This window comes from Protobothrops mucrosquamatus, unplaced genomic scaffold (assembly GCF_001527695.2).
Source record: "Protobothrops mucrosquamatus isolate PMUCROS unplaced genomic scaffold, P.Mucros_1.0 scaffold3177, whole genome shotgun sequence".
NCBI classification, from domain to species: Eukaryota; Metazoa; Chordata; class Lepidosauria; order Squamata; family Viperidae; genus Protobothrops; species Protobothrops mucrosquamatus.
Genome location: NW_015389175.1, coordinates 112656 through 133837, shown reverse-complemented (window position 1 = coordinate 133837; position 21182 = coordinate 112656). Strand labels below are relative to the sequence as shown.

Genomic DNA, 21182 nt, shown 5'->3' with positions numbered 1-21182 from the left:
AGGTACTTTGGAAAATAAGTTGACCCCCTCCTCTTCGTGGCAGCCCCTCAAATACTGGAACACTGCTATCATGTTGCCACTAGTCTTTCTTTTCTCTAGACCAGTGGTGGCGAACCTATGGCACTGGTGCCAGAGGCAGCACTCGGAGCCCTCTCTGTGGGCACACGTGCCGTTGCCCCAGCCTTGCCTCCCCCTGTGACCCCCTCAGCAGCAGCCCCCCTGGAGGAGAGTCGCCAAGTGTGGCCCACGCGGAGCAGCGCAGCCAAGGACATGGCAGCCAGGCAGCATAGACAAGACTCTGCCCTCATGCCCCATTGTGCACAGTTGATGCTGCAGGGCGCGGGGAGAGGGCGTGGCCATGGCGCTGCTGGGCTACCTGGACGATCTGCGGTGGGCCCTGGAGGCAGTGAGTGGCCCTGGGGGCAGGCGGGGTGGGGGTGGGACGGGGTGGAGTGGAGGCGGGGCTAGTTTTTGGGCACTCGGTCTCTAAAAGGTTCGCCATCACTGCTCTAGACTATCCATCTAGTCTAGAGAAATCTTCCTGAACAAAACGTTTTCCGCCTTTGGACTTGCTTTGAATGGATCTCACTCCATCTTCACAAGCAGGTTCATTCTCAGAACAGCCCAGCATCAAGCAACACGTAGTCCTTATGCAAGGGTGTTACATAAAGGTCAGCATTAGAGGCCAGTGATGCCATCCTGGCCTTCATAGACTTGATACATAACTTAATAATTAATTCAGCTATACGTCGTTAATGTATTCCAGCCCTTCTTTCAGGCAAGCAGCCCTTGCTGAGATCAATGATCTGTCTTTGCTGATTAGTAATATTGTCACTGTTTTGATGTTTTAAACTTCTCCTTCTGCCGTATTTTTCTTGGAGCCATTTTGCAGCCGAGCGGCGTAAAAATACCAGGAATAAAGTAAATAATAAATGAAGGAATGGAATAATGAACTGGGTTAGGTGGATCAGACGGCCCTCTTCCGGCTTCCAGTCTTTTGTCTTGCCTTCCAAATTCAGGAATGTCTCCACCATCTTTGTCCTGCTGGTCTCTCTGTCTCTCTCTCTCTCTTTGTCTCTCCCCTTCCCCAGCCTCCCTCCCCCCCCCCCCCCCCCCCCCCCCCCCCCCCCGCCCATCCCCTTTGCTACAAGAGTTTACAACATGGCCAGGCAGTTTCCAGCTCTTTCATCAAAAATCAAAGTGCCGCCTGGGAATGACAAGCCGCACCTAATGGTTAGCGATGCTCTTTTTTCTGTCTTTCAGGGTTGCCATGGCAACTGCATCCTCTCAAGTTTTGATCCCCGATATCAATTTTAACGATGCCTTTGAAAACTTTGCTTTAGATTTTTCCAGAGAGAAGAAATTGCTGGAGGGGCTGGATTATCTAACAGGTTTGTGCCGATTCGGCAGTCTTAAGTCTTTGGTGGCTCCTTTTCCTTTCCCTACCTTGCTCTGCTTTTTCCCCCCCTCCCTCGTTTTTTTATTTTCCAGTGCTGTGGACTTTGGTGAATAAATAGAGGGGATGCAATTTGCTTCGTTCCTTTTGTGCCTTGTATAACCTCAAGAGTAAAACCTACTTGGTGTTAGAAAGGGAATGTATTTCTGTCAGCCCGGCGCAAAACAGAACAAGAATCGCCACATAGAACACCAGATAGGGGTGCCCTGCTTCAAAGTTCACATCAGTATGGTGTAAATCAGGGGTCTTCCAACTTGGCTGCTTTAAGACTTGTGGACTTCAATTCCCAGAATTCCTCAGCCAGCCATGCTGGCTGAGGAATTCTGGGAGTTGAAGTCCACAAGTCTTAAAGCGGTCAAGTTTGGAGAGCGCTGGTGTAAATGGACAGCTAGTTCCCACTTAGCAATGGAAATTGGGACTGGAATTTCCATCGCTACGTAATGCACTTGTAAGTAAGAAGGTCACATCATCACCCCATTTAGCAATGGAAATTCCAGCATTCCTGGCTGCATAAGTACATACACGCTGTATAAGTACATAGAGTGCTTTAATGTGGTTAGGATATTATGACGAAACTCTGAAAGCTTGTCACGGCCCCAGTTCATTTTAGCAGATACCGAACAAAACCAAGGCAAAGTTACTTTGAGTTTCTTTCTCACGCGCCCTACTTTCCTAAGACTCTAATATCTTTTCTATAATGACCCTGGGTTGTCCTCCCCCTTCTCAGTGGCCGGTTCCACCTTCTGTCACAACTGGGCTGTAAATTTCAGTCAATCCACGCGATATAGAACAAAGGCAAGCAGCACATTGGCTCCATGATTAAAATCACTGAGCTTGTCGGCTGAAAAGCTCATAGCCTAGGTTTGAGACCCAAGCACCGTGCGATTGGGTGAGCTCCTGTTACCTGCCTCAGTTCCTGCCAGTTCAAAAGCAGACACATGCGAGTAGATAAATAGGAACCACTTCAATGGGAAAAAGCATTCCGTGCACCTCGGCATATAGTCATGCTGGCCACAGGACCATGGACAATGCTGGTTCCCTTGACTAAGAAACAGAGGTGTACACAGTCCCCCAGAGTTGAACAGGAGAATCCTTTACCTTTGTAAAACAAAGATACAATCCCTGAATGCGTTCTCCTGTGGAGGACGGGAACCTGCTCACATCTTGTCTGCTATTGCTTCTACAGCACCCAACCCACCCGCTGTCCGTGAAGAGCTTTGCACCGCCTCCCATGACACCATCACTGTCCACTGGATCTCAGATGATGAGTTCAGCGTCAGCTCATATGAGCTCCAGTATACCATCTTCACCGGCCAGGCCAACTTTATCAGTAAGTCACTGTTTCTTCAGTTTCTACTGGTGCCATGATTGAGGTAGGCTGCTACTCAACCTTGACCATTGCAGTGTAGTTTGCTGGAGCTGCGGGTAACTTGAATGAATAGCAATAGCACTTAGACTTATATACCGCTTCACGGTGCTTTACAGCCCTCTCTAAGCGGTTTACAGAGCCAGCATATGGCCCCCAACAGTCTGGCTCCTCATTTTACCCACCTCGGAAGGATGGAAGGCTGAGTCAACCTTGAGCCCCATCAGGATCGAACTGCTGGCTGTGGGCAGAGTTAACCTGCAATACTGCATTCTAACCACTGTACCACTATGGGTCTTATATAGCAATAGCACGTAGACTTATATACTGCTTCATGGTGCTTTACAGCACTCTCTAAGGAGTTTGCAGAGTCAGCATATTGCTCCCAACAATCTGGGTCCTCATTTAACCGACTTCAGAAGGATGGAAGGCTGAGTCAACCTTGAGCCGGTCAGGACTGAACTGCTGACAGTCAGCAGAGTTAGCCTGCAATACTGCATTCTAACCACTGTGCCACCACAGCTCTCTTGAATGCTCTTGAGACATGGCTTGCAACCTCAGAGTCATCTTCTCCCTGTCCTGGCCAATTAGTTGGAGAGGATGGAATTGAGATGGGCCCAAGTATTTGCTTATCGGAAGGATGGATTTCCAGGAAAGAAACTGTATGTACTTTCCCATGCATGTACTTGGATATCACTGGAAATTGCTGGATGGAGAAAGGGTGCACTTGTATTATGAGATGGGGGATTTTTCCTGTTCTGTGCTCAGTTGAACAAATATGTAAGCAATGCTGCACTATTTCTGGGAGGGGAAGCACGTTAAAATCTCAGGATCAGATGAGCTTAGAAGCTCTCCCCACCTGCTTCTTTCCAACTCCAAACTAGATTGAGAATCCCCCCCTGCTTTCCATTAGCTCATAAAAAAATATTTAGATCAGGGGTGTCCAACCTTGGAAACTTTAAGACCTATGTACTTCAACTCCCAGTATTCCCCAGCAGGTTCTGGGAGTTGAAACCCACAAGTCTTAAAGTTGTCAAGATTTAGATGGTGGGTGATGGAGGCCTCAATTGAATACTCAACCGTTCCTTGAAGATGCAGAATTCTGGGACCTTGCTGGCCTTCAGACCTGCCTAAACTCCAAGCTATAGAAGATAGGTGGCTATGCTAGACTGTCTCATAAAAAGTTAATTAGTGGTTGGGTGATGTGTGGGAGGTAGAGCATGAATCCATCAAGGATCTTGGCCTTCACAGTTGTCCAAGCAAGAATTATCCCTGTCTCTCCAGTGCACGATAGAGAAACTTGATCCTCTCTTGCGGTGTAACTAATCTCTTCATTGAACTTTCCCTGATAAGCCACTGAATTCTTTCAAGGCTCTCTGAAGGAAATTTATGGATGCTTTTCTAGGAGATTTATTGGGTTGTCTTACTTAACTGCTTTTCTTTTTTAAAAAAAAATCTTATGACTTACTACAAGTTGTAGGAGGTGTAGGAGCAAATCTGGCTTGCCGGACCATAGATGCAGAGTTGAACCCACGGTGAGGCAGATGTCAGAAGTAGCCACTTGCTCCGTGGCTACTGGATATGCTTCAGATGGATTGCTAGCTGAAACCTATAGCTCAATCTGTGCCTAGAGACTCTGTCCGTTCTATTCCACCCCATTGACTTCTCAACTTAGCCTGAACTTTCAGGGTGACCTTTAGCAACATCAGAAATGGGTGTGATACAATCTCAGTCCAGGGAAGAAGAGGGAATCGATTGCAAGCATTTTCACTCAGTACTCTAGGACCCACTGCTCTGAGTAGCTTGCTGGTTTCCCGTTGCTCCAATAGCTCACCTGGAAGAAAACTCATCAGAAAGGCAATAGAAGTAAGCGGCAGGTTGTGCAGCCATTGCTTAACTTGATGTGATAGTGAGAAGGGAGGGAAGCTGGCTTCCCGCAACAGTTGTTGTTTGTAAGTAATGAGGCATGGCTGCCAGACCCCCAACTTCCAACTCTATCATTCTGCATCTCTTATCCCCTGCTTGTATGGACTTTAAATCCAACAAAAAGCCTCCGTGATTTCATTTGCTGGCTAAAAGCCGACTCGGATAATCGCAGTGTAATTTATTTGTGATACATTGGGATGCATTGTAGAGTCCTGTTAGAAAGCAAAGACACCCTTAAGACGGCTTGAATAGAAGAAGGAGTGGCAGAACCTGGAGGTGGAGTTAAAAGAGGGATTAACCTAGAATCCCTACATAGCCACAAGTGGACTAAGTCCCCTCCCCCCCCGAATTCAATTGACCCTTATTTAGCTGTTATTGTTTTTATTCTTTTTACATTGGGTTTTTTTTTACTGTTTGTAAGTTGCCTGGAGTCACTGAGGGCGAGTGGATGGCCCTATAAATCCTACAAATACATAAATAAAATTCCAAGCAGGTGCTGACCTTTGGTTGAGAAGATTCCTGAGTTGTAAGCATTTTAGCAACAATCCTATTGAATTGAACCTTCCCATGTATACTGTACCTGGTCTTTGGTGCCTGTCGCTTCCCCACCCTATTTGTGGCAAGCAAGGTTGAGAAAGCATCCAAGCTTTGCTTTGTGATTTAGCGTAAAGAATTCAAATGACTTCCCTTTCTTGAATTCTGAAATGGCGCTGGCTTGAGAAATCTCACCGTTATGATGGGCGCTGTGTATTTAATCTGTTTTTGGTAGGTAGAAGTGATCTAGCAAAGCATAGTTCACTGAATTTGAGGAAAAAGGGGAGGATAGATCATACCCAAGTTCAGTGCAAGGGCGGAAAGGACTACAGCCTCTCACTTGATGGTCTTGGTCAAGGGTCTTCAAACTTGGCCCTTGTATGACTTGTGGACTTCAACTGGCTGGCTGAGGAATTCTGGGAGTTGAAGTCCACAAGTCATAAAAGGGCCAAGTTTGAAGACCCCTGGTCTTGGTGCATAACTTGAGATGTTACACTGAGATAGGCCCTCTCCACCTAAGCTGGCGTTCCCAGAGATGGCAATAGTTAAAGCAACAGGAGTGAAAGATTATTACATTCATGGGGAATAATCAGGTCCACTAAGTGGATTTCAGTCGAGATAGGAATTAAAGTTGGGCTTTGTCAGGTCCTCCCTGGTTTTTTTGGTCGCCAGCATGTTAGTCAAAAGCTTAAATGCCCCTTCCCCCCCAAATCTATGAGCATGGATCAGTGTTCCCCAATTGTTGGCTTTGCAGAAGAGGAAAATATAAAGGTTGTAGATCCAGGCATTCTGGAAAAAGGAGAGTTAATCTGGGAGGCTCCAGGGCAAAGATGATGGTGACATGAATGATCAACAGCCATTCATTCAAGGTCGTGAAGCTTAAAGTCTGTTGACATATAACAGGAGGAAGAAGCAATACGTTTGAACTGCCTTGGGGCGTAAGGAGGATTTTGTGTCTTTGCTTTGACAGAGGATAACTCTTATGGAAGCTTCATCCTAGCCAGCAGTCAAGCTTCTTACAGAGGAACGCCGGGCTGTGTCTCTGAGACCCCTAAGCCAAGTTCAAGGCTACCAGCTGTGTCGTTCCACACTGGGAATTTCTGCCGCTATTTTGCCTGGGAACCTGATACAACACAGCTCCACCTGGAGCTTGCGGATATCTTCTCTATTTTATGCCCTTCCTTGGTCTTCTAATCTTTCCACCCAGGAGCAGAACAATCCAATTCCTTCTTCTCTGCCAGCTTCAGCAGAACCTGAGCTTTGCGAGTGGAAAGCTTGGAAGAAACGGCCAGCAAGTTACAGAGGCTGTGTCTCCAGGCAGACAGCAGGAAGATCCAAGAGAAGGGAGAGTTAGGAAGAAAAAAGAAGCATCGGAGGTTTCTGGTAGAACTCCTTTGCTTTTTGAAGGATCCCTGGCACAACTGAATCACAGAGTTTACTCCAGCAGATCATCCCATGCGACAAAATCAAGTCTCTCGTGGCACTAGCTCAGGGGTCTTCAAACTTGGCCCTTTTATGATTTGTGGACTTCAACTCCCAGAATTCCTCAGCCAGCGCATGCTGGCTGAGGAATTCTGGGAGTTGAAGTCCACAAGTCATAAAAGGGCCAAGTTTGAAGACCCCTGCAAAAGTTGCTGCAGCAGAGAGCCACTATATCCTCATTTGGCCATACCTTGCATTGCACACCTAGGTGTAAGTAGGAGAGGAGCGGATGCTACCTGTGAATTAACCCCTGAAGAGGGATTGATTGACCTCTCATCTCCCTCTCTTCCAGGTACATGATAAAAAGGCTTCCAGGCTTCCAAACCCTCCTGGAGTTTGCCCAAATTCATGTTCGTTGCATCTATGACAGCATCTAACCATCTCATCCAGGTATTGCCTGGGTTGGGTAATCACGACACTCCTTTCAAACCTTCATTTGGCAAGGGGAAGTGGAGGGGGGGGAGAGAAACCAAAGAAAGCCAGGGGTTACAGGTGAATATAGATACCTTTAATATGCTTTCTGTGAGCAAAAAATTAGCAGCTCATCTCTGTCCATCCAGATCTTTGTGGAGGCCAGAACTAGACTCTTGGAGAAAACATTTGAAAGTCTCTTGGACTGCAAGGAGATCAAATCAGTCAGTCCTAAAGAACATGGTTTGGACCATAAGAAAGGCTGAGCGCAAACGAATTGAGGCCTTTGAACTATGGTGCTGAAGAAGACTCCTGTGAGTCCCCTGGACTGCAAGGCGATCAAACGGGTCAGTCCTAGAGGAGATCAACCCCAACTGCTCTTTAGAAGGCCAGATCCTGAAGTTGAAACTCAAGTACTTTGGCCACCTAATGAGAAGGAAGGACTCACTGGAGAAGAAGATTGAGGGCAATAGAAGAATGGGACGACAGAGAAGGAGGTGGCTGGATGGAATCACTGAAGCAGTAGGCGTGAGCTTAAATAGACTCCAGAAAATGGTAGAGGACAGGAAGGCCTGGAGGAACGTTGTCCATGGAGTCGCGATGGGTCGGACACGACTTCGCAACTAACAACAACAACAACAAAAGAACATCAACCGTGACTGTTCTTTGAAAAGGAGACAGGCTGAACCCCAAATACTTTGGCCACCAAATGAGAAGAGAGGACTCATTGGGAAACACCCTGATGTTAAGAAAGATGGAAGCCAAAAAGAGAAGGGAACAGCAGAAGATGAGATGGTTAAATAGTGTCATCAATGCAATGAACATGAATTTGGGCAAACTCTGGGAGATGGGGGGGCGGGAACAAGGGGGACTGGTGTGCTCTGGTCCATGGGGTTACGAAGGGTCTGATACGACTGAATATGACTGAAGGGTCTGACTGAATAACAATAACAATAACAGGAGGACAATAGGGAATATACCAAATATTGCCATTTTCAGAGCTGCTTTGTCTGTTGAACTAAGCTTTATTGGGGTTTTTGTTCCAGCTTTGGGGACCAGGGACTGAACTTCTAGCTTAACATTCAATGAAGGATGGAACAATTAACTTGGGAGTCCAGTTATGTTTCTTGGGATTTATTTCCCAATAAGCTTGAATGGACCATAGAATGTTTTAAACACCACAAAAATGGCTCTCGGTATAAAAAGCATGCTGGATAAAATTAAACTATCCATCCAGTCCAAATTCATGTTTTAATCCAAAGTCTGGACAAAGTGTTGTGGATTGGACAGAAGGCCAGCAGTGCAGATAGTATTGTATAGAGAGGAGTCTCACGATCAGATTGGTATAAAGTTGCACGTTATCTCCATGAGGGTAAAGCTGTATATTGTGAAGGAACAAGAAAAAGGAGATGCTTCAGAATTATAGATTTGGGGAAGGGTGCTAAGAATACCATGCACTGTAAGAAGAATCAGTTTCTCAGTACTGGGCCAACAAAAGACTAGCTGCTCCCTTAAGCCAATGATCAACAAGTAGAAACTTACTCCGGATTTGATATGCAGGCAGATGTTAATCTAGGGAAAAAAATGCTTGCCAAGGTTGATGGAAGGACAAGAAAAGTAAGATTGATAGAGAAGATCAAGAAGATTGCTGAGGTGGCAATGGAAGAGCTATCAAGATAGTCCAGGGTGGCAAATATTTGTTCCTGTATTTAGAGGCACCTGTACACACCACACACGCATAACGGCTATAATTTGTGAATTGGGAATTAGCCCTTCAAACATCTCCTGTTCTTGTATACCCAATGTTTATTTTCCTTTAGACACTCTAGAAGATCACATTCTCTAAACTGTTTACTATTTGGGATTAGAGGGCGAAGGAAGAAGGTGTAAAATTAGACTTTGGTGATTTGTACAAGATGTTATCTCCTATTAAAGGTATCCAGTGAACAGGGCTTGCAAAGTAAGCCTGATAATCCACTTCCTGCACTTAGTTTGCCCATCTTATCTCTTACTGGCTTTGTTATTTCTCAGCTGGTTTCCGGCCATAGATCAGACAGGGGAAGTGTGACATTTTTTTTTCTCAAGCTCAAGGCCAGCTCCTGGCCTCTGTGTGTCTGGCACTAAAATTGCTATAGGGAAAATCAGAGCAGGTTTTAAAAAGAAAGTATCCTGCTGTATTCTATTCTATTCCCTTTGGTTTAATTTGCACCCCCCCCCCTCTCTCTATCTCTATCTCTATCTCTCTATCTCTGCCTATCTATCTATCTATCTATCTATCTATCTATCTATCTATCTATCTATCTATCTATCTATCTATCTATCTATCTATCTATCTATCTATCTATCTATCTATCTATCTATCTAACTCTGCCTGCCTGCTTGCCTATCCATCCATCCATCCATCCATCCACCCACCTACCTACCTACCTACCTACCTACCTAGTCCCTGGTGCTCTCTGAGCCTGGTTGTTTTCTTGCAGACATTTTGTTACCTTTCTACACACAGTTTCTCCAAATTGCCTGGCGAGAGATTAAGGGATCTGAAAAGATCTGTGTGCCTTCTCCTGCTGCTTCCTTAGTTGTTCCTGTTCCCTCTAGCGCAGGGGTCTTCATACTTGGCCCTTTTATGCCTGGCTGAGGAATTCTGGGAGTTGAAGTCCACAAATCATAAAAGGGCCAAGTTTGAAGACCCCTGCTCTAGTGATTCGTGTACCGTATCTCTGCATTCCCAAAAGCTGTAGAAGTGGTATGGTATGTCAGTGGCTCCAAATAAGCCCAAGGAAAGCTAAATACTTCAAAAGAGTAAGTGCTGAGATGAAAAGGCGGAATTTGGCACAAACTGCTTGTTGTGTGACTCTAGCAACAATATATATATATATTTAGAACGGCTGTTCTACTCTTTTATTTTCCAGGTCTCTACAATTCTATGGACAGCTGGATGATCGTCCCCAACATCAAGCAGAACCATTATACAGTGCATGGGTTGCAAAGCGGCACGCGCTATATCTTCCTCGTCAAGGCAATCAATCAGGCTGGCAGCCGCAATAGTGAGCCTGCAAGGCTCAAGACTAACAGTAAGCATTTCCATGGCTTGGGACTTTCTTCCTGGTTCAGAAATGGGAGGGGAAAGAGAAAATGCATGGAGCGTGGAAGAGAAGCATGAAAAAAAAAAATGTCTGCAAGAACATCTTGCAGTTGCTACAAAGGTGGGGTGGTGGATTCCAGTCCTTCGGAGTCTGGAATGGGGTTAAGCTTAAAGGGAGAATCCTGGACTGTTTATCAAGGCTGGCTAACACTAGCTGGGTTTGCACACCATGTTACATTAAACTATAATGGAGTTAAGTACTGTGTAGTTCAGGGTATTGTAGGAAATGTAGCCATCCCCCTCGGTTTTGCAGAATGAGTCATCAGGTTAAGCCATGTTGGGCACTGCATATTATCGAATCACGACAGGCTGTGGAGTGCAATGGCTGACGTGGTTAAGATGCTGTGTTGGAGGTTAGCAAGCCCACGTTTGAGACCCAAGTGCTGCTGCTGCTGTGTGGCAGGGTGAGCTCCTGTCATTTGCTTCAGCTCTCTGATGGGGACATGAAAGGATCTCCCACGAGCGTCCCCCGGGCAACAGTGATGTCACGGCTAATCCTTTCCACCCAGAAGTGCCTCTGACATGAACAGAATGGGGTGTGTTTGTGACAGATTGCTACAGTCTCTCGTTTTTTTCAGTCTTAACAGGGGAAAACGGGACCACAGTGCCAAAACCCAGAATGCTTGTGGTGGACTATTGAAACTGATGGAAAGACAATAGAAAAAGTGACTGGAGAGGGTACTTTCATTTTCAAAGAAAGCAAAAATCCTGTTTGACATGTATTTCAGTTTTGTATTCCAAGCTGAATGAAAAGGAAAGGCAATGCTCTTTGTGAGAAGGGTTGGTTCTAACGTTTCCGTGATAGAGCAGATCAGGTTTTTCAGAAACCGGTTGGAGAAAAGCTTCAGGGCAGGCATTTTCTGTTTTGGATCTCAAGATACTGGACCACCCTTTTCCATTACTGCTGGCTGTTGGGCCAGATTGGCGTCATCTTCCTGGTTATAATAGCTATAGCAATGTTTTCTGAGAAACCTCAAGGAGGTTACACCAAGAGGGTATTTTAAAAAAGTCTTATATCCTGAATCCATAACACAGGGAAATTTATGGAGTAAATATTTGCCACTTCTTACTACCACACTGTCCAGGAAGTCCATCCAAGAGCAGACTGGAGCACCAGAAAGCTTCCTTTGGTGAACATCTCAAAGTTAACCAATTTTAGAGGTCCACTGGATTTGAATAGTTGCATGAGATGAACGAGATGGGCCAGATGTATGAAAAGAATCGACTCAAGAGATAGGAGAAGGAACTTGTATCCAGAAACCTATTATCACAAACCTATTTTAGAGGATATTTAAACCCAACTTCATTTGTCCGGTGGAAAGTGAGTTTTAATGGATCCCAGGGTCCTTCCCACTTTGATATTTCAATCTTTCCTGTCTTCGGGGTTTGACTGGGCATTTAAAATGATTTATAGCCTCCGCTGCTTCCTTCAGCTCCCTAGAAAGAAGAAAGTATGCAAAAATAAAAAGCAAATCAAATCTTGTCTCCACGTTGAGGAGAAAAGCTCAGCTTTGATGAAAATCTTCTCTTTTTGCTTGCTTGCTTATTATGAAAACACACCACTCACAGGTTTGCAAGGATTTCAGAAAGGGATGAATTGTTGACTGGCTGGATGAGCTGAGCCCTGACAAAAGCCTTTCCTTTGGAGGGTATTGACTTGTGTCAATAAATTGCCAGCAAGAAAGGGTTATAGAGGGAAAGAGGGTATGACATGGACTGCCGTGTCTGTCATTCAGCTGAGTGATTAGGAGGTGGCCCAGTGCTTCACACTGCAGAGGAATTCCATCTGTTAAATTAACCAAACAACCAGCTGAGGATTCATGACCTGTTAGCCAACGTATGTCAGAGAGGAACCATAAACTGGAAAATGAGATGGGTTGGGGGCTTCTGACTGTACCACCAATTTGTAATCAGAGTCTGTTAAAGTGGACCTCACCATCTTTATTTCCTTGACTCGGACAGGTTGCTTCTGTTTTTAAACCGCTTGCATCTTCCAGCATGGAATGTATAGTAATACAAGGGTAGCTTTTCATTTGCAATCTTCACATCTGCTGCTGGAGTTGCAGCCCAGCAGTGGAACGAAGGTTCTTCGGAGGAATTAGGGGGATACTTTGGAAAAGGAGACCTTAAATCCTAGATTTCATGGTTTTTTTCCCTTCTTGGACCAAGTTTTTAGAGCAGAGATACGTCGTGGCTTTTTCAGCAAAGCACATTTTAGAATGGGATTGAATGCGCCAACACTGGAAGTTTTTAAGAAGAAACTGGACAGCCATTTGTCCGAAATGGTATAGGGTTTCCTGCCTGAGCAGGAGGTTGGACTAGATGACCTCCGAGGTCCCTTCCAACTTTATCATTATTATTATTATTATAAGTTACCTTCTGAAATGACATTTGCAGGATTTGAATTCTTTTAGCGCGTGATAGTTTTGAATTCTCATACGGAGTCTCCTTGGAAATTACACCCAAGGAGAAGTAGTTGAAGGGATTGGGAATGTTTGGTCTTGAGAAAGGAAGGTGGAAGATGGGATATTGTAGTAACATATAAAAGGGAGTCAGCTTGAAATGTGTTCTGGGTCCTCTCAAAGTACAGGACAATGAATAGAGCCTTACATTACAGGAAGATGCTTGTACAGTGTTAGGAATCAGTTACCCAGAGCAGTAATAGAGTCTTGTTCTCTGAACATGTCCAGATAGAAGCTGGACAGATACTTGTGATGAATGGTTTAATCTCGACCCCTGCAGGTCTCAAGAGTGTCACCTCCCAACCCTGATTCTAGGAAACCCTCTGAGATTTTGGGTGTGAGATTGCCAAAATCTTGCAATAGTTCACCCACTTATAGTTAGGCATCAGTACTATTGAGCAATGTCCCCATCTATTTGCAAAACACGTTCTCTTGCACTCCAGAACAGCTTCTAACCACACTTAGAAAATCCAGAATGTTATAAAAATGCAATTAAAGGAGGGGGAGATGAATAAACACGCAGGCGCTCCCTTGCCCAAAAGCTCCTTCAGAGCCGAGAGTCTGACAGCCTTCTTGAACTCCAACAAAGATGTGCTTTGACAGACTTCAGCTGAGTTCTGCTTCTGCTGGGGAATAACAATTGATTGGTTATGTCATTCCTCTCGCTTCTCAGCGCACGTGTTCCTGTCAAATACTGTTCAGAATGTTCCTCAACGTGGTTAACTCTGCAGAGCTGGAGGGTGAACTTGGTTCACCCAGGTTCATTGTCACCTGCAGGGTATCCAGAATTGTTTTTCGAGAACTCCCAACTGCAGCCACGGATTCTCAAAACCAACTGTGGGCATGCATCCCTCAAGGAGGCTCTGTTGTTTTTACTTAGGAGACCGCACAACTTTTGCAAACCACATAGCTATGCATGGAACTGACTTTCTGGATTGGTCCAAAAAGCCATTTGCTGATCCTTCACTGCACAAGAGCTTGGAGCAAATGTTGTGCCCTCATGGAAGAGGCAGGTTGATCTAGTGCAGGGGTAGGCAACCTTGGCTCTTTTATGACTCGTGGACTTCAACTCCCAGAATTCCTGAGCCAGCCATGCTGAGGGGAAAGGGAGAGGTTTCCAAGCTGAACCATGCTGGATCAGGAATTCTGGGAGTTGAAGTCCACAAGTCATAAAAAGAGCCAAGGTTGCCTACCCCTGGTCTAGTGGTTAAGGCACTAGGCTAGAAACCAGAAGACTGTGAATTCTAGAGTTCAGTTAGCCATGAAAGCTGACTGGGTGACTATGGGCCAATCACCCAGAAGAAGGTGAGTTCTAGTCAGCTGGAGCCTTCATTCCCCTGCAACAGATGAGTAAAAAAATAAAAAGGCTTTAATTTTAATGTAATCTAAATATTGTTCTTTAAAAAACAAATCAGATATCGTAGCATTATTTTCCCATGCATTCCCCCCCCCCTCTCTCATTATCTCCAAATTATAGTTTGAAGCTCATATCTTGAGGGATTGTGGAGGTCCTATCTAAGTCTTTGGGGAGGGTGGGAAGTGTTATCTTTGGCACATAGATTATGTCATGGTTCTGATAGATAAGACCAGTAAAAAGAACTCCAAGGCAAAAAAGTTTCCTTAAAGAACATATTTATTTGGCTACACATTATCGGCACAATCAAAGGTGGACCCAAGACTTGATTTTCCCCCCAAAGGTTACAATGTTACAAAGTTGAACTTCCCATCCCAGTAATGTGTCATAAATCACAATCCCCAATTAACTACTTGCAGGGGCTTTCTAATGAAAACTTTAGCCCACCAAGATGCAACCAGCAATGACCTTGGTTCCCATGGAACAATTTATTGTTTTGACTAAGCTAAAAAACACTCATTCCCCCCCCTAATTCTATGGCAACTGAAAAATGAAGACATTTGGCTAAGTTTGTTTGTAGAGTTGACAGATTGTTCTCCTTGGCCTTGAGACCTTCCATTCCATATTCCTTTGCACGGAGCTAATATAACGCTGATTACTAGATTAAGGGCAACTGAACTGCAAGTTTCCTTCCAGTTTTACGTTTCCGTGCAAAACGTATTGTCTTTTTTTTTTTTTTTGCAGCAGTAGCTTTCAGATACTTGGGGAAATTCATACTTGAACTATGCCTCTGTCGACTGTCCCCTGACATATGGATGGCCCCATTGAATTATTGCAGTTTATGGCCATTAATGCTTACCGTGTGGCTGCTTGCAATTATTTAATTACAACCAACACAATTCTTCCCCTTTCCCTTGCCTCTTTCGTTGTGAAATAAATCACGGCAGGCCATGTATTAGGAAGGGATCGTTCTGCAAAAATAAAATGCTGGCAGCGTCCAACTTTTTTGTAAGTGGAAAAACAAAGAGAATACAGCTTGTTGCATGTGTGGACAAGGTGCTGCCCAGTCTGTAAAGAGCAGCATAGAACTGGCCTTCAAAGATCTCTTGATGTCCACGATAAGGGGATTGACAGTGGATTTCAGTTCTCTGCAGTTCCTTCTATCAACAACGATACAAGATGCATCTTGTGCCGTTGAGAAAACCTGGCAGAGTATCTAAGCATTTCTTGCACACATTATAGATCTATCTGGACTTTGATGATTCAATAAAGCTTGTGCTGTTGATGCAGTTAAGTAGCATCAGACGATGATGGACGGCTTAAAGGAGCAGGAGAGTATCTCCCGCTGCACCTCAAGTTTTCCCAGCCTTGGGAATCGTGCACTGTGATGAACTAAGGTTGTATCTCATTCTGTCACTGGCAGGATGGAAGGAAACTGATTTTCAGCTTTTGATTAGTGTCTGCAGCCAGAGCCACCCATAGGAGGAAAAGGCCCTCGAATCCAACCGTCCATCAGGGGCGGAAAAAAAGATTGTGAAGCCACGTGGGCATGCTTTCCTATAAAACGTAATAACAGTGTTTTTGCTGTGGGGAGAGACTGGCATTTGGGCTGTAGTTGTGGGGAGAAAGACTAAATAATATCCTGATATTCTCTCTGCAGCTCTACCGGATTATTATACCAGCACTTAAGGGGAGTTAGCTTTCCCTTACGGTATGCCTGGAAAATTCACATTCATGCGAACAGAGAATAAAGGCTGCAGAGAATTAGATTTTATTGTCTTTCCTGCTTTGCAAGATCTCGCTCTTCCATTTCTGCCTCTCAAAAACAGCATCCGGGTTTGTCTTTTTAGCAGGTCTGGAAGACAAGGCACAATAGTTAATTGGGAAATTAAATCCAGTCTCCAGTGGGACTATTCCTGCTGAAATCCCAAAGGGTTGCTTGCAGAGTTAAGTTCCTTTCAATTGCATGTTGCAAGCAAGGATAGGTAGCAATTTAGAAACATGCCCGTAAAAAAAAACAAAAACCTGTTGACTTCAGAAACATAAATCTTGGTGTCAGCATTCTTCAAGCGAGGCAGATGATCTGGGAGCTTTCTTGAGCCATTGTGGGTTCTTCTGAGGTGATTTTTTTTCAGTATGCCAGAGGATCAGCTGGAAACGTTTTTTCTAGATTGTTTAACATAGTCATTTCCAACCCTTTAGGACAGTGGTGGCGAGCCTATGACACGCGTGCCAGAGGCGGCACTCAGAGCCCTCTCTGTGGGCACGCACACCATCGCCCCAGCCCCGCCTCCCCCCATGGCCCCTTCCTCACCAGCAGCCCCCCCCAGAGGAGAGTTGCCCCTGGGCGTGGCCCACGCGGAGCAGCGCAGCCAAGGACATGGCAGCCAGGCAGCAGAGACAAGACTCCGTCCTCGCGCCCCGTCGTGTGTAGATGATGCTGCGGGGTGTGGGCAGAGGGCGTGGTCAATATGGCGCTGCAGGGTCGCCTGCGCGATCTGCTGCAGTGGGCCGTGGAGGTTGTGGGTGGCCCTGCGGGTGGGTGGGGCAGGGGGTAGGCTGGGGTGGGGTGGGGGCCGGAGCGGGGGCAGGCCCAGGGCCATTTTGGGGCACTGATCTCTAAAAGATTTGCCATCACTGCTTTAGGAAGAATTCAAGTGGACCTTGGCTTACAATCTTTTGTTTAGTGATCATTCAAAGTTACAGTAGCCCTGAAAAAAGTGACATATGACCGTTTTCCACACTTACAACTCCCGTGGTCATGTGATCAAAATTCAGATGCTGTCAACTGACTCATATTTATGACGCTTGCACTGTCCCAGGATCATGAGATCCTCTTTTGAGACCTTCTGACAAGCAAAGTCAATGGAGAAGCCAGATTCACCTAACCACCACGTTAATAACAGCTACGGCAAGGAAGGACAAAAAAATGGGGCAAAACTCAACAACTGTCTTCCTTAGCAGTGGACATTTTGGACTCGATTGTGGTCATCAGTTGAGAGTTACCCTCAGAATTTGAGGAGAAAATAAAAATATAATTGAGGTCATAGCTTAAGGACTACCTGTAAAACAGTATTCTCATAATACCCAACTGGTTGTCGACATACCCTTTTATAACTTTGATTTGTTTCTCGGAAATGACTATACTCCTGATGAGAGAGAGTAAGAATTAGAAAACTTCCTGCCTTCTAATGCTCATTTAAACCCTTTCCTCTTGCCTACAAGAAAATAGTTAACATGGATGTTGTCCAGCTGGACTTTGGTGGCGAGAGCCCGATTCACAGCGCTTATTTATGTAACTTCTATTTTTGTATGCTTCCAGTTGGTTTAATTATTACTGTTATTGTTAAGGAATCGGGCTTCTTTAGAGAATTGGAAAATGACAAATAATTGCACAGGAAGGTGGGAAACTTTTGGGGGGAAAAATGATTTGGATTATGTTGACTTTCAACCTTTGCTTTCTGTTCTTGCAGGCCAGCCTTTCAAGCTGGACCCTAAAATGGCTCATAAGAAGTTGAAGATCTCCAACGATGGACTTCAAATGGAGAAAGATGAAAGCTCCCTAAAAAAGAGTCACACCCCCGAGAGATTTAGTGGAACAGGCTGCTATGGAATCACGGGGAATGTGTTCATTGACAGTGGCTGTCATTACTGGGAGGTAACTCTAGGAACCTCCACCTGGTAAGTGGACCATGTTTGGTAAGAATGGGCTACCTTAATGAGTTGCGTGGATAGGTCAAGGTTCTGCATTTTCTCTTCATTCCCCACCATAAAACAAAGATTATTCAAAAGAATAATCGCAAAGTCGGCGCAATGCAAGAGATGCAAGGCCATCAATGTTACGTCCAGGGGTATCTCTGTGTCCTATCACCAAAATGTTAGAAGACATAATGAATTTTCAGGCTTCTTCAAGTGAGCTGTGATCATCAAAGCCAATGAGAGAAAGCATTTGGTTAGCATTTCAGAGGCCACAGGTTACCTTTACCTGTTCATGATTTGAGTATTAGTACTGGATGATATTTTTTTTAAAAAAATGACACTAAGGTAGTGCCAACGGCGCTTCCCATGACCGAGGCCCTTTAATTCTTGAACCCTTTTTGTGATCAGTACATTGTCATTTCGCCCCTAAACTGACCTCTTCAAAGGGGAGGTGACTTAACCTTGTTAAGAAATTTCCTGATTGTGAGAACAATCAATCAGTGGAACGACCTGCCTCCAGAAGTTGTGGCTCTCCAACACTGGAGGTTTGAAGAAGAGACTGGACAACCATTTGTCTGAAATGGTGTAGGGGTTTCCTGTTTGAGCAAGAGGTTGGACTAGAAGACCTCCAAGGTCCCTTCCAACTCTGTTATTCTGTTATGAAAATGGCGTCCTTGGAATCCATAACAGAATGGGCTACGTCTGGAAGCCGGATTGTACAAAAGAAGGTGCCGTGAGAGCTTCTCTTGAATTGGGCAACCTAGAACTCATTTTCCTTTAGGTCTTTTCTGGCCTCCTGAATTTAAGGATAGGTTCTCCACCACCCCTTGACAGCCAAGGTCCTTTTACAGAGTTTGTAGGGAAAATACAGGCTCTTGAACCCGTGCTCAATAGAGTAACGGGAAGAGTCTGTCCCCACATTCACTGCACAGAATTGGAGATTTCACTGGTAAGTAGTTTGGTCTTTTTTTTGGGAAGGGGGGAAAACTCAGGTTCCTCTGAAAGCTACTTCCATTCAGCCTCTTCCGCTGGAGGGCTTCATTTAAAAATACGCACTGGCAGCAGGCTGTGTGTATTCTCCCAAGGTTCATGAGCAATGCACCCACTCGCTCTGCGCTGCAGGGAAAAAGGGCAGGAATAATTGAGCTGGGCTACGGCTGCCGATTCAAAGCGGCCCTCGGGCGTGTGTCATACAGAAATTCACTGATCAAAGGCACAGCAGGGACCTGCGGGGCTTTCGGTAGTTGCAATTGAAATGTCATCAGCCCTCCCCACCTCCTGTCTCCTGCGTGCAGTTGCTGCTGCCTTTCTCTAAACCAATGGCCATTTTTTTCTTTTGTCTTCCTCCCACAAAGCCATTGACTTCGGTTTAAAAGAGAAGGCTGTTTGGGAGCTCACGGAGCCGAGCCGGGAAGTTATTCCAAATCAGGTGTCCGTGAAAATACTCTTTATTGGTTCCTCGGGTCTTTCATTATTTTCTTTCACAACGTGAATAGTTCTCTTCCGTTTGAAGAGCGGAGTAGCTGATCAAAGGTTGAGCTACTTTGCTTTGCAGAGCAAAGCTTAGAGAGGATCATAACACCGGATAAACACAAGGCCGAAAAGTGGTTTACTCCCTTTTTTTCCTATGAACTTAAAAAACAACAACTCCTTCGGGGATAAGGAGAAACTTCCTAACAGCCAGGACAATTAACCAGTGGAACTGCTTGCCTCCAGAAGTTGTGGGTGCTTCATCACTAGAAGTTTTTAAGAAGAGACTGGACAATCGCTTGTCTGAAATGATATAGGATCTCCTGCTTGAGCAAGGGGCTGGACTAGAAGACCTCCAAGGTCCCTTCTAGCTCTATTCTAATTCTGATTTCGAGTGCCGGGTGGGTGTGGCCCATTGGCTGGGTGTTGCCAATTGGGTGGGTGTGGCTGCGGTGGTAACGGCAGACTGGGTGGGACTAAAAAATTTAATCAATCAATTCCAACTTTGCAAGATCTTTTTTTTTCCCGCGAGAAGTTAAAATTGACTAAACCTTTTTTTTTTTTTTTGCACACGGCGGCGGAGGCCTAAAGCGAAAAGGTTTTATAAAACCCAGCTGAAGGCCTAGGACTGGGGCGACGGCGCGCGTGCCCACAGAGAGGGCTCTGAGTGCCGCCTCTGGCACCCGTGCCATAGGTTCGCCACCACTGATTTAGGGCTTGAAATTCTCTTGTTACTGTAGTAGTAGCTATTACAGGTAATCCTCGACTCACAACCACAATTGGCCCCACAATTTCCGTTGCTAAGGAAGATAGATATTAAGCTAATTCTGCCTCATTTTACGACCTTTCTTGCGGCAGTTGTGAAGTGAATCACTGCAATTGTTAAGTTAGTATCATAATGGTTGAATGAATCTGGCTTTTCCCCCATTGACTGTTTGTCAGAAGGTTGCAAAAGGGGATCAGATGACCCTGGGACAGTGCAACCGTCATCATTTTGAGTCATTTGCCAAGGGTCTGAATTTTGATCACATGACTGTGGGGATGCAGGATCCAATCTGGGTCAGTCACCTGGACCAGAGTTTTACTCTTCCAAGTTTTCGGATTCATGCTGGAGCCGATCCTCAGGGTTGGTTCCCCAGCACCCATTCTGATAGACCAGGGGTAGGCAACCTTGGCTCTTTTATGACTCGTGGACTTCAACTCCCAGAATTCCTGAGCCAGCCATGCTGAGGGGAAAGGGAGAGATTCCAAGCTCAACCATGCTGGCTTAGGAATTCTGGGAGTTGAAGTCCACGAGTCATAAAAGAGCCAAGGTTGCCTACCCCTGTCCTAAGTCCTCCTGTTCTAAGTAGTGAGCCTCCTAGACCAGGGGTAGGCAACCCTGGCTCTTTTATGACTCGTGGACTTCAACTCCCAGAATTCCTGAGCCAGCATGGCTCAGCTTGGAAACCTCTCCCTTTCCCCTCAGCGTGGCTGGCTCAGGAATTCTGGGAGTTGAGTCATAAAAGAGCCAAGGTTGCCTACCCCAGTGATAGAGGGAAGTTCCCTGAAGATGGGCCCCAGCACAAATCTGAAAGCTCGGAAGACGGAATCTCTGGTCCCGACGACAACTCAGATTAGATCATGCAAGATTTAAGAAGTGCCAGAGGTGCTAGAAACAGGTTTGTGAAGCCTTGGATATTATTATTATTATTATTTAGATTTATATCCCGCCCTTCTCCTCGTAGGACTCAGGGCGGCTGACAATCAATTAAAATACATAAATAACAATACAGGTTTAAAATTAATTTAAAAGAAATATTAGAGATTGTCCAATTTAAAATATTGATTAAAACCCCTCTAAAAATTACCCTAGGCCAGTCCTGCGAGCTGGAATA

At 45.2% G+C, this 21182-nt stretch overlaps 1 protein-coding gene across 1 annotated transcript in view; it reads left to right on the top strand.

Moving 5' to 3' along the window:
- Positions 1–21182, top strand: part of LOC107297190 (probable E3 ubiquitin-protein ligase MID2) — a gene marked incomplete at its 5' end in the record, with an annotated part of 33763 nt that overhangs the window by 10297 nt on the left and 2284 nt on the right. The window contains 4 exons of the mRNA XM_015826550.1: positions 1264–1391; positions 2643–2786; positions 10088–10249; positions 17610–17817. Of these exons, the coding sequence (XP_015682036.1) occupies positions 1264–1391; positions 2643–2786; positions 10088–10249; positions 17610–17817 (642 nt within the window). The remainder of the gene's footprint in view (positions 1–1263; positions 1392–2642; positions 2787–10087; positions 10250–17609; positions 17818–21182) is intronic.